The following is a 13,234-nucleotide window of genomic DNA, read 5'->3' on the forward strand; positions in this document are numbered from 1 at the left end:
AAATTTTTGTTAGAGAGGCATTCTAAACCTGGGTTCCACGAATATCTTGACACCTCAAATAGAATTTGGGGTATATCTGTGTTTTCCCAGGCACAAGAGCAGAGTTCTGTCTGCTGGATTCCCAAAAGAGTTTAAAGTCCTCCGAGATGAATAACCTCAGCTCAGATCCAACTTTAAATGCTCTCCTTCAAGACCTGAGCTCCACTCCTGAGCACCCACTGCCGACCTTTCCCTGAAGGCGCCTGTAAATGAGATGGCGCTGGGTTTCCTTTGGGGCGCCGCTTCTAAATGCTAATCACTCTCAATCAGTCATCAGCAGGGGTGAACTGAAACAAACAACCCTTCTCCCTCTCCTGGGAGTTCCCCCCCACAACACATGCCTCATTCTGTTTGCCTACAGAAATATCAATAGCTTCATAAATGTTCCAAGGAATTTTACAGAATTGATCTATAATTTAATTGCAGCCTCTCCCTCCAGCCCCATAGAAAATGACATTTGGTTTCGTAATCTTCTGTCTTATAAGTCCCATGGTGGAGGGAGGACTTCAGGCCAGACCTGGGTGTTAATTCTTTGTTTTTTTGTTGACAGAGACAGATCCCAATCTGGCCCCATCTGATCAGGGGGTTAGAAACAGCTTTCTCCCTTGGATTTTACATGAACTCTCTCTGTGTGTGTGTGTGTGTGTGTGTGTGTGTGTGTGAAGCACTGAGCAAGTCGTATCAGAGTTAACAGACTACAAATGGTTGGTCAGAAAAAACCTTCAGCCCCCAAACCCCAGCTGTAGTTTGGATGTTCTTGCCAGTGACATGTCAAGACTGTTTAGGTGGCCGGAAGGAAGAAAAGAAAGTGGCATTTCTTAAAATGGTCTGTTAGGCACCAGGCGCTGTTCTAGATACTGTCACATACATTTAGTGGTCACAAATCCAGCAAGTTAGACATTCAGATAGCCACAGCAAGGGTAAGGGACGCTGAGGTCTAGGAGGGTTGAGAAACTTGTCAAAGGCCAGAGCTAGTAAGTGGCAGGGCTGGGCTCTGCATCATCGGCTGACCCTCGGCGAGCACGTGTCCATGCGGTCTCAAGGGGAGCGGGGAGCCGGTTCCGTGCCCGGGACGCTCTCCTCTCATCCTCACAGCCCAGTAAATCCTGCCTGCTCAGCTTAAGCCTCACTCTTGCAGGAGCCTTCGTGCCCTCAGGCTTTCCCGATCGCTTCCTTTTCTGATCTCCTAGCAAAACGGAATCGCCGGAAACATTTAATTTAGCACTTCCTCACCATGTGTGTCTTATCTCCTCACCTGGATTGGAGACAGTTTGAAAGGGTGAACCTGAGCTTACATTTCTCCTGTGCCATCCCACCCACTCCCCCGTCAGTACCCCTGCGACCTACCAGCATCCAGAAGGAGGGGCAGGAGGCAGAGCCAGAATAAGTTGGAGCAGGAAGAGCTTTCCTCATTTTATAGCTGGAGAGCCTGAGACTCAGAGGGGGAAGGTATTTTCTAAGACCACGTAGCAGATCAGTAAAGGACCAGGGGTTAGAAGCCGAATTGCTTCTCTGGGCCCCAGAGAAGGAGTCAGGCGAGATGGTCTCTAAGAACCCTTCCAAATCTAATAGCTAATTGTTATTAGTTTTGTTTCCCTTTTCAAGAACACTGAACTGAGCATCTAGTAAGTGCCAGGCACTGTTCTAGGCACCAGAGAATATACTGAGAACAGGAAAGACATATTTATGCAGTCACAGAGCCAACGGTGTAATGCCTCCCCCACGCTGAGGTAAGGGCTCTGGTAGGGAGAGAGCACAGGGTGCTCGGGAGGCAGAGGAGGCAGCCTCCCGTCTGCACTTGGGGGTAGAGGTCAGGGCAGGCTCCAGGAAGACACGGTATTTACGGTGAGAGTCGGAGACCTCGCATTTGGTTGAGCCGAAGAGGAAAAGCATTTAGGGCACTTGGAACTGCTACGTGAAGGCCTAGAGGCAAAGCAAGACTCAGTAGGGTGGTAACATTGGGATTTGAACCCAAGATGTTAATGCCAGAGCCCAAGCACTTAACCACTAGACTACACTACCCAGGATCCCCCAGAATTGCACTGAGCGACAGTCTGATGACACCTCAATGCCATCAGGTGCTGCCTCTGGCTGCTGCTATGTACCCATGGATTTGTAGAGACTCACAAGGAGCGGGAAGTATTCAAAAGGGCAGAGGACAGAAAGCCTCACCCCAGGTCCAGCAGTCCACTGGTGCTCCTACTCATTCCTGCTGTGACCCCTGATTTGACCCACTGTCTGCTCTACACTCAAGTCCAGTGCTGCTGACTCCCTGGATCCTGACTCATGGCCTCCTCGGCTCCGGATGCCTGCTCTGTGCCTTGAACCTCTCCTGAGTCACCACCCTGCCTGGTGCCTTCTCATTTGGACCTCACACAGTCAGAGCTACATTTGTAAAGAACCGTAGATGATTTGGACCAGTGGAGCTGAGCATCTTTGCTTGTCTCTAGGGGATCACTAAAGCCCAGTGTGAGTTTAATAATTACATGAACATGCTAATAGCAGCTGCTTTTATTGGGCGTCTAACACCTGCTGGAACTTCATATGCACTGTATCTCTATATGCATCGTGTCTCTGGGTTTATAGGGCAGGAAACAAACTCAGAGAGGTTAGACAGAGGTTAAGCTCAAAGTTCCAATGCTAGTAGGAGCTAGAGCAGGGATATGAATCCAGGACTGGCTGGTGCTCAGTTTCAGCCTTATGACAATTGCATACTGCCTCTATTCTACACCCCCCCCTCCTTTTAAAAACTAAGTTCCTAGATGAGTGGGTTAAAGAAATGGAGTAGACATAGTGTTTGGCGCCCCACTGAATGCATGGGACAGGTCGGCTCATACGTATCCTTATAGTCAGTATCAGGTGGAGAACTTTGGATGTGCATATTAAACAGTGAGGTGCAGTCATAACTGGTTGCCAAAGGTTGCAAATTGAAGGGCGGATGTTAACCTGGAAACAGGAAAGAGGACAGTGTTGGTAGTTCAGGCACAAGTGAGACTCTAACAAACTCGGAAACGTGGACGATAAAGTTGCTCCCCGAGAGCTACACTAACAGCAGAGGTGAGCGTGCGGTAGAGGAGTTGAGTGAGGCCCAGCATCCATCACAGTGACTCCTGTGCCATTTCAGTGATTGAGCACCTGCATGTTCTTGTAATTTAATAAGCAGAACCTTGATTGATTTTATCGTGTCTTGTTTAGAGAACTATTTTACAAACATGTGGGAGACATTTATTTGGTGGTATAAGAAAGGGCGGTTTGAGGAGCAGGAACCTGGCAGTTGGTAATTGAGCCTCACCTGGGGGGTAGGGTCACTCTGTCTGGGGGAACACGTGCTTTTTTGTCACTGGAAAGAGGGTTCTTGTGTGGTGAGGCAAGGATGGTTTCTCAGGCCTCTCTTTAAAAAGGCCTGGGTGAAATTTCCTTCAAAACTGTCTTTTTCTCCAGCTCCAGGTATGTCAAAAGCAACTTTTGATAGGCTTCCCTAATATTCAGAGAGTGGCGAGGGAGAGCGTTCGTGGAGGACAAGAGCGTTCCTCCAATTAGAATGGAAAGATCCAATGTAAATGAAAATGACCTGGCAGTCTTATGTGCCCGCTTCAGTCTTCTGCGGGTTGGATCATCATGAGTCAGCCTTCCTGATCTGACCTGATGGAGAGCCAGCCCTGGGCCGTCATAACCGCATGCTGGGGAGGCCTCCCTTGGTGGTGTGTTGGGAGAGAGTCACCCAGCAGATGCTACCAAGACTGCCTATAATTTCTCTTTCTGCCTGTAACAGACTCTAGTGGCATTTCTGAGCGCTCTCTCCATGGCCTTCTCTTTGTCTTTAGCTCACCAAGCTCTGTGGAGTGCTGAGCCACATCCAACTGGATGACCTTTAATAGGCTTTCTCTTGGATCCCCCAACCCACGAGTATAGCAAGTGACCTAGCGTTAGCTGTGTAGAAAGACTGACAGTGTCATGGAAAAAAACAACCACTAAAAAGGATCTCATCCACAATAGCAACCAGCCCCACACAATATCCAGGAGCAAGCCTAACAAGGAACGTGTGAGTTGTATATATTTAAAAGACAACAACTCTAAAACATTACCAAAAAGCAAAAAGGAACACCTAGATGAATGGAGAGACACACCATGTTTATAAAATATAGTAAAGATGTTACATCTTCCCAAATTAATTTATAAATTTGATCTGTGAAATCTGAGGCAAATTTTACAGGCTTTCACAAGCTGATTCTAGAGTTCATGTGCAAGAGGAAATGGGCTGAAAAGGTCAAGGAAACCTTGTAAAGGAACAACAGAGGACTGTCTCTACCAGACACAGACATGTAATGTGAGGCCATAGTAATTAAAATAGTGTGATATTGGTGCAGAAACAGATAAATACCAATGGAACAATAAACTGAAACTAAAAACAGACTAGGTATATACAGGGACTTAGTTTATGAAAAAGCATTTCATGTCGGTGGAGGAATAACATCTACTTAAGAATGATGTTGGAAATATTATTATATAATCAGAGAAAAGTAAACCACCACTGAATACATTACAGAAAACTAAACTAAACCAAATCAAATGGGTTAAGAAAGTACATGGGAAAAAAGAACCCATGCTATTCAAGTTGCCCAGTAAATATATGCAAAGATGCTCAAATTTATTAAGGATCTGGAGTGAAAATTAAAAATGACAATGAAGTCCTACTTAAAAAATCTCATCTGGTAAAATAAAAAATAAATGATAATATCCTGGGCTGGCAAGGATAGAGAGAAATGAACACTGTTGTGAGGACAGTCAATTATTGAGGCTTCTTTGGAAGTAAGTTGGGCAATAATATCTGTCAAAATAATGAAACGAAGTGCATGTTTTTTTGATAAAGTAGTTCCACTTTTAGAATATGTCCTTAGGAAATGGGCAGAGTTATACACAAGAATATGCATTTGTAATAGTGAAAAGCTGCATAAGCCTAAAGGTCCATCAGAAGAAGGGTGTTTAAATACCATGAAATGATGTCCAGACCATGGAATTCTACAGGTACGCCATAAAGTCTGGAAACATGGATTAAAATAATTTTGTCATGTATTGAACATAGTATTGATTACCTATTATGTTTCCAAATTTGGTGGTGTGTGGAGAGTTAGGAATGAGGCAGACCTACATGGAGTGATGTGGACAGATTCCAGGACATGGAGGAAGGGTAAAAAAGCAAATTGTACTGGCACGATCCCATTTCTACAGAGATGTGTGTCCACAAATGTATGTGCAGCCAAGGAGAGGACCTAGTAGGATGTACACTAGGTTGCTTATGTGCATTCCTATTTCTTTCACCTTTTTAAAATGGGCTTATTACAAAGCTTGTTTTCATTTATTACTCGTATACTTAGAAAAAAAGTGCCAGAGCTTTGCTGTCTGTAAATATACTGTGGATAGGCTGCCACTCTTCCCCAGGGTCCTGACCACGGTGCGCCTGTCTCTGTGCCAGGCTAACCAGACCCTTGGTAAGAGAGGCCGGAGCTGATGGCCTGATAATGGAAATGCTGGGATTCATGCCTAGATGATGCCAATACACAGACACACACGTGCTCACGCTCTCTCTCTCTCATTTGTTTACATATAGTTCCACGTGAACTGCTGCGATATACGTGCCCCCATGTGTGCTCACTCCCATGTACACCTGTACACGTACATAGACAGACTCACACTCACATAATGATTCATGTGTCCTCCTTCACTTATTCACATGTATTTGTACATATATTCACATGCACATGCATATACACAATATAAATATGCTGACTCATGTTGATGCATGCTTAACTCAGCGCTTATATATTCACAGATATCCACACACAATTACATGAATGGAAACAGTGCCCTTCACGTACACTCACTCTTAAATACGTTTGCCTGTTTTTACATATATACATAACAGATACGGACACATCCACACTTACACACATTCACATGTACATGTATAACTAGAAATACACATACTTATACCTATAGATGGTCATACACATTTTTCTTCTAGATTACATGTCTAACTAGCATACACATATGCACATGCCTGCGTGTACATTTGCACAAACAACCCCACAATACACACATGTGCATGCATACTACACAGACACATAGAGGCTGCCGTGCACACTTTTGCACACTCATAAGTATGTGTGTGCACACAAGCTGGGGTGGTTCCCTGCAGGTTCTAGCTCCAGATCTTTCTCCTGTAGACCGCCAGGGGGGCTGCTCTCGATCAGGAGCCCCTTCCTGCCTCTCCCTCATTCACTCCTGTTCCGCCTTCTGCCTTCACCTTGCTGCCTAGACTCAAAGCGAGTCCCTGGGAAGGTCAGGTGAAGGGCAGGCAGACACAGGCCCCCCCCCCCCCCCCCCCGCTGGTCTGGAGAGAATAGAGACCCTGTTGCTTTGCTGGCTGCTTGTCTCTGCTCTCAGGCCTGGTGAAGGAGGCCAGGCTCTGGGAAGCAGACAGTCAAGCTCAGGGACTCCAGCTGTTTATAGAGCTGCTGTGCACCCCTGCTGCTCCTGAAGAGCAAAAAGAGTCTGGAAAGTTTCTGACGCTGGGACTCTATTCGTATTATCGGGACCCAGGGTGTTCAACCAGCTCTTCGCAGGGTTGGAGAGACAGGGCCCTGGCCTGGAAGTCTGGGGCCTAGACATATCTGTTCAGTGGAGTTTCCTTATCTGTAAAATGGGGATAACAATTCCTGCCTCCTGGGGGCTGTTGTGAGGTCTAAATGAGATGGTATATGCAGAAGTACCCCGCATACCGCCTGGCACCCAGCGGCATTTAATGTGTGGCTGTTGCTATTATATTCTGAGTGACAAGGAAAGAGGCTTGAGAAAGTGGCCCAGATGGTTTGGTTGGTGGGATCTAGGGGGGAAAGAGCTGAAGGGAGGGGAGCCCTTGACTGCTGCAAAGAGCAGCCATTCCATGCCCTGTGACCTTGTGACCTTGCTCAAGTGAGGTCACCGCTCTAGTCATCAGATTCCCTTTTTGTAAAATAAAGTACTGGCTTAGACCAGTTCTTAAGTTTTTTGCTAGCTCTGAGATTTTTAGTGTTTTTTTTTCTTCCCCTAAATCATCCACAAAGCAAATTAAACACATATAGATAATTAAGTACCCGGTGGGGGGAAAAAAAATCACAGGACTGTGGATGTGCAAGCTGGAAAATGGCAACTCCTTCTTCCTTTGGATGTGGGTAGGGTCTGCTTGGCTGTATCAAGACACAGACAGCAGTGTGGTGGTCGCCAGAGGGAAGGGGGTGGGGGAGGTAGTAGAAGGTAAAGGGGGTAAATGGAGATGGAAGGAGACTTGACTTGGGGTGGTGAGCACACGATGCAATATACAGATGGTGTATTATACAATTGTACACCTGAAACCTAGGTAATTTTATCAATCAATGTCACCCCAATACATTCAATAAAAAAGTAAAAAAAAAAAAAGGACAGGTCTCTTTGAAGAAGGACAGATTTTGGACCATTTGCCCCGTGGCCTGCAGAGCTCCGTGATTTTTGTCGGTCTGGGACTGAAAGGCTTGATGTAATTTAACGTTTAGGACCAAATGATGGCTTGAACTGACAGACAATATATCTGATTGGGTTTATTTATTTTAAAAAATTATTGAGTACTTGTTTGTATATCACTGTGCTAGCTGCTGAGATTGCCACAGGAAAGGAGAGAAGGTTCTGGACCACAAAGCACTTGCGTTACTATTACAAATAAGCAGACAGTGATGGTGGTACATGTAAGGGCTATCATTGGAACTGTCAAATGGGCCATGAGAATGGGAAGAAGGGGCCATCCTAGTCTTGGGTCAAGCCCATATAGGAGCTCTTACATACATGTACACACGTGTTAGAGCGTGAAGGCTTCCTGCAGAGGTAACTCTAAGCAGAAACGTAAATGGGAATAGGAGGAGATGCCAAGGGAGAGGAGGCTGGAGTGGGTGCCCTAGGCAGAGGCTTCCACAGCATCAACAGCAGCTGTAAACCAGAGGGCGCCCCTTGTGCGAACCCTAACCGTTTCCCTCTCTCCTGAGTGGGCGGTGAGAGGGGCGAGGCGAGGCAGGGCAGAGCCATGAAGGGCCTTCTCAGCTTTGCACAGGAGCCTGAGCTCAGTGCGGAAGCCGAGGGGGCAGCCTGGGGGGGGTGGCCGCAAGGGGGTGGGGTGCTTAGTTTGTGCTTTTGAAAGATCACTATGTGAGAAGGAATGGACTGAGCGGGCAAGATGGAAGCTGAGAACCCTTTGCAGTGATGTGAACAGGCCTCGCTGGAAGCCTGAACTAGCCTGGGGACTGGTGGATGCCCAGAAATGGATGGTTTAGAGGACTTCAAGGAGGTACCCGCTCTAGGACTTGGTGACTGGCTGCTGCCTCCTCTGCTCTAAAGAGATGACTTATTTATTTATTTAAATCCTCACCCAAGGATGTGTTTATTTTATTTTCTTTTTAAAATATATCTTTATTGATTTCAGAGAGAGGAAGGGAGAGGGAGAGAGAGAGAAACATCAATGATGAGAGAGTCGTTGATCGGCTGCCTCCTGCACGCCCCCCACTGGGGATGGAGCCCTCAACCCCGGCATGTGCCCTGACTGGGAATCGGACCCCATCACCTGGATCCTAGGTCGAGGCTCAACCGCTGAGCCACACCCTGAGGGGCAGGATGGGTTTATTGATTTTTAGAAAGAGAGGTGGGAGGGAGAGAGAAAGAGAAAGAAACATTGATGTGAAATGATGCTCCAACCACCTGAGCCACACAGCCAGGGCATAAAGAGACGGCTCTAAGTGGCTTTAATGATTTTCTCACAAGCAAAATCACTCCCTTCAAAACAAGTACAATTGATTATTTTTGTTTTCAAGGACTGATAAAAAAATTAATGTATCATGTATTTATTGATTACTAATGTAATATTTACTCCTTGTAGAAATTTGAAAAATACAGAAATGCTTAAAGAAGAAAATAAAAATCACCCATCAGTCTATGATACAGGCATAATTGCTATTAACATTTTAGTATTTTTCCTTCTAGCCTTTTTTTTTCCTAGTGTAACTGATTTATTTTTAACTTTTTACTATAGGACTTTTAAAATATGTACAAAAGTAGAGAGTAGAGTAGAATCAGCCCAATATACATTTCAGTTCCTTCACCCAGTCTTCTGCTATTCCACAGTTGAATTTGAATCTTATAAGCACGTCTTTTCATTTTTTTTTTTTCATCTAAAGCTTTAGCCCGTTGGTATGATTTTGTTTTTTTAATCCTGGGTGTTTGGCACATGCAGGCCCTGCTGGCTCTTTGGCTATTTTCAGATGTCCTCACCTAAAGCACTGAATAGGACAGTCATAATGCCCAACTGCTGTACCACCGGAGACCGGGAAACACCAGCTTCCCCACCTCCTTGAGAAGATTGACGCAGAGGGGAAGTATTTCAGGGAGAGAGACACACCCAGCGGGGGACAGCAGCGTGTGTTTTCACTCACTCACCATAGTTGTCTCAGCGATGGAACCGAAGCTGTTGATGAAAATGTTGCAGCTCACGTTCACCGGGGGACCTGCCAAGCAAGAGAGATCCCTGCTGAGCTCCAGGCTGCAAGAAACCCGCAGGCTAGGCCCCGCTCCCGGAACCCTGACTTCAGGGTGCACACCCCTTGGCAGGGAGCCCCTGGCTCGCTCTCCACCCCACCCCCAGCATCCATCGGGACTCCGGCCACAGTGCTCTGCCGGATTCCCTGGCCCCCGAGCGAGCGCCGGAGTCTGAGCCCAGATGCACTTTCCTGAACCCGGGATGCTTCGCCATCCTGCCATATGGCTGAAATCCCTTCCCCAAACCCCACCGGCCACCTTCTAATTTGTGGCTGAAATGTATTTATGTCTACAACAGTTGGAGGCCATCTCGGGAATCACAAGGAACAGCCAGTCCCTTGCCTTGAACTCCTGAACCAGCTATGATTGCCCAGGAGGGCGTCAATGGGAGTTGCCAGCCGAGGAATCCCCAGGGACCCGCAAGGGAAGCCCGTGGGTCTTTGCTAAGTGCTTTCCGGCAGGCTTTTGAACCCCACCGCAGAGAGGAGAGACGGGGAGGAATGTTTGCTCTTTGGAACCCTGTTGCTAGAGGGTCCTCCGTCTAGTGGACGCTAAATATCTTCATTTTATGCTGATAATGATGGCAGTTAGCGTTTACTGAGCATTACAGGGAGTGCTGCTGGGCTGAGAGCTTTACTAATGTGACCTCATTCCGTCCCCTCAACGACTCCGCGAGGAGGCATGGCTATTGCCTCCCTTCTACCGATGAGGAAACGGAGGCTCAGCGAGGTCATGGTCCTCAGCCACGCAGCAGTAAAAGGACAAGCAGGGTTTGAATTCAGATTTATTTAATTCCGAAACTGGCTGTCCTAATGGTTGTCCTTGTGAAAAAGAGGTTCAGAGAAAGGAAGTGGCATGCTCAAGGTCACACAGTGGATTTTAAGCACTGGACTTCTACATCTGATGAAAGGACCAGCCTAAGCCACCAGAGAGGAATGTGAGACCATGGGTAAGAGGGATACACACAGTAGGAGCCCAGGTACAAGAGAAGTCCTGGAGAGTGAATTATTAGGGAAGATCTCGTGAAGGCGATGACCTTGAGCTGACCTTGAAGGTGGGTAAGACTTGGATAATAATAGGTCATGCACATGAAGATTGAAATGTGTAATCTGAAAACTTCGAGGTTCACTTTCTTGTTGATCTCCATGAGGTCCTGGGGTAGGCAAGGCAAAGTTACTGTCCCTGCTGTTCAGGTGGAGCACAGGGAGTCTTAGCAACCCACCTGGGCTTATTTAGCCAGCAAGTGGTAGAGCCAGGACTCGCACCCAAGTTTTCTGATCGTGGAAGTAAGGAGGCAGATATCCTTGTGTCCTGTTATCAAATTTTCTGTGTCCCTCTTGCAAAAGTAGCCCGCTCATTTCACCCAAACTTTGCCAAGATTTCCTTCTTTTCAGAAATCTTGGTGTATAGGGTGGGACTCAGTCTCGTGGTGAGAATCCAGGTTTTCCCTCCAGGGTAGTGCCAGGATCCCTGGGCTTTGGACACAGCTTCAGCACTCATTGGCTGCTTCACCCCAGGCACGCCCCTTCCTTGCTCTGGGTCGCAGTTTCCCCATCAATCTGGGAGAGTAGCTCTTGATCTGGGCAGTCACTCTAAACTCCAGTGGTTTGGAATTCCCTTGTGGAAGCTATTCATTCAAACTACAGGGTTATAGGATTTCAGGGCTGGAAGGTTTCTTAAAGGTCACCTAAACTGATGTGCAGGTAGGGCTGCCTGCAGTAGAATCACCTGGAGAACTAGTTAACCGCAGATTCCTTGGCCTAGTGAACCCAAATCTCTGGAGATTAGCCCAGAATCTATATTGTATCGAGCTCCCTGGGTAATTCTTGTGCACAGCCAGGTGTAGGAACCACTGCTATAGACCAGCTACCCGTTCAAAGCTCAGTGCTTGAAGACTCAGTGGTTGAAGGCCTCCAGTACTGGGAACGCATTTCATCTTGAGCAGTCCTTTCCACAGTTGATAGCTCTGTCTGTTAAAAAATTTTCCTTATGCTGAGCGGAGATCTGCCTCGTCACTTGCGCTAAACAAAGGCCCATTAGGTTTTTTTCTTTTTCATTTAGGCTCAGACCCAGGTTTCTCTTTCATTTAGCCTCATACCATTAAGATGCCCCAAAGAGTTACTGCCTGTGTCTTGAACCACATGTACAGACTTCCCACCCATCCCCTGCAAGTGCCTGGTGCTGTGACTCTCCTATAAATTAGGTCCTGATTTATGTATGCGAGAGGGTGCCAGCCCAGAGGACCCCATGGGGAGGTGAGGTTCATTGACATAAATCTGAAATGAAATTATCCTCAAGAAAATTACAATCTGGCTGCCTTTGGCAGCAGGATAATATATATATTTCATTAAATATTAAAGTTTAATTTTGCTTTTGTGTATGTGTTTGCATCAGGTTGTGCCCCTGATCCCGGGAACCATTGTCCTACACAGAGTCTTAGAGGAGATACAGACTATCAGAGCGAGAAGGGCCTCGTCCTGCTGGATCATTTTACAGATGCAGAAACAGAGGCCCAGCTCCGTCAGGTGATTTACTCTGGGTTACATGCATCAGGTAAGTAGAGGGAGTTCTAGAATCCAATTTTAGTGCTCTATTACAGTTTGCATTGGCACTGTGTTCTGTGGACTGAGCCTACTGTTCCCTGCCTTCCTTATCGCCAGGCGAGTCAGGAGCAGGCAACATATCTGGTGCTTGAAGAAAACCGCTGGGTGGTTAATCACTAGAGTTTCAAACAGTGCAGGCCTCTTCCTACTGGGTTGGGTCACAGGCGCCTTCTCGGGAGCTCTGTGGTTTGTGTGAAGCTTTGGGGAATCTTCGTGTCTGGGTAGGTGTGAAGGGGCCATGGGGCTCAGGGGCAGGAGGTCCCCTCCTCATGCCAGGGTTTCAGCCCTCAGCACAAGGGACAGGAGAGAAACCTTGCTCCCCAGCCCCTGGCTGGGGTTCCTGGAAGCTGCACCTAGAGCCCTACTTGGAGGGGACTGAAGGGGTTAGAGACAGAGCAGGGTCAGGAGAGGGCTAAGATGATCTAGTTCTGTAGATTTTGGGACCCACGCGTTTGGAGTAAGGTTTTCAGCGTGGGGAGAGGAAGGGCTCTGATTCAAAGGCCTTACAGTCTGGGTGAAATTTTATTTCTTAAAGATGTTCACTGCTAAGTAAGTCAGTCAGTAAATACGAGAATAAGCAAATAAACATACATAAATGACTAGCCCTAGATAACAAATCGAGTCAGAGTAACTAGCTGGGCTAAAGTCTCTATAGCCTTGACAGCTTGACTTGGGAGTCACTTACCTGCTCTAAGCCTTAGCTTGGTTGGTTCATTTGCTCATTCATTCATTCATGAAGGGTTTATTGAGGGCGTCTTATGTGCCGTGTACAATGGTATGCACCAAGGATAGCTGGCACCTGGACCCTGGCTGCGTGCGCGGTCCACCGAGTCCCGCTTTTCTCAGGCGAGCAAGACCCTGGCTCGGCATGGAGTCCTGAGAGAGCCCTGCAGGGGCGCAGGGGCTGGAACTCCTAAAACTGGATGCAACCTGGTTTGGGGACAGGGTGGGGCTGCAACCCGGTGGTCGGTTCTCGAATGTGTTTGATTTGGCCAACGGTG

At 47.1% G+C, this 13,234-nt stretch overlaps 1 protein-coding gene across 2 annotated transcripts in view; it reads right to left on the reverse strand.

The window, feature by feature from the left end:
* GLRA1 (glycine receptor alpha 1) overlaps positions 1–13,234 on the reverse strand; it is a gene marked incomplete at both ends in the record, with an annotated part of 64,149 nt that overhangs the window by 19,601 nt on the left and 31,314 nt on the right. For both annotated transcript variants that reach the window (XM_081133869.1, XM_081133868.1), the window contains one exon: positions 9,532–9,599. In XM_081133869.1, the coding sequence (XP_080989995.1) occupies positions 9,532–9,599 (68 nt within the window). The remainder of the gene's footprint in view (positions 1–9,531; positions 9,600–13,234) is intronic.

Source organism: Miniopterus schreibersii, assembly GCF_964146895.1.
Source record: "Miniopterus schreibersii genome assembly, chromosome: 4".
Classification (NCBI taxonomy): domain Eukaryota; kingdom Metazoa; phylum Chordata; class Mammalia; order Chiroptera; family Miniopteridae; genus Miniopterus; species Miniopterus schreibersii.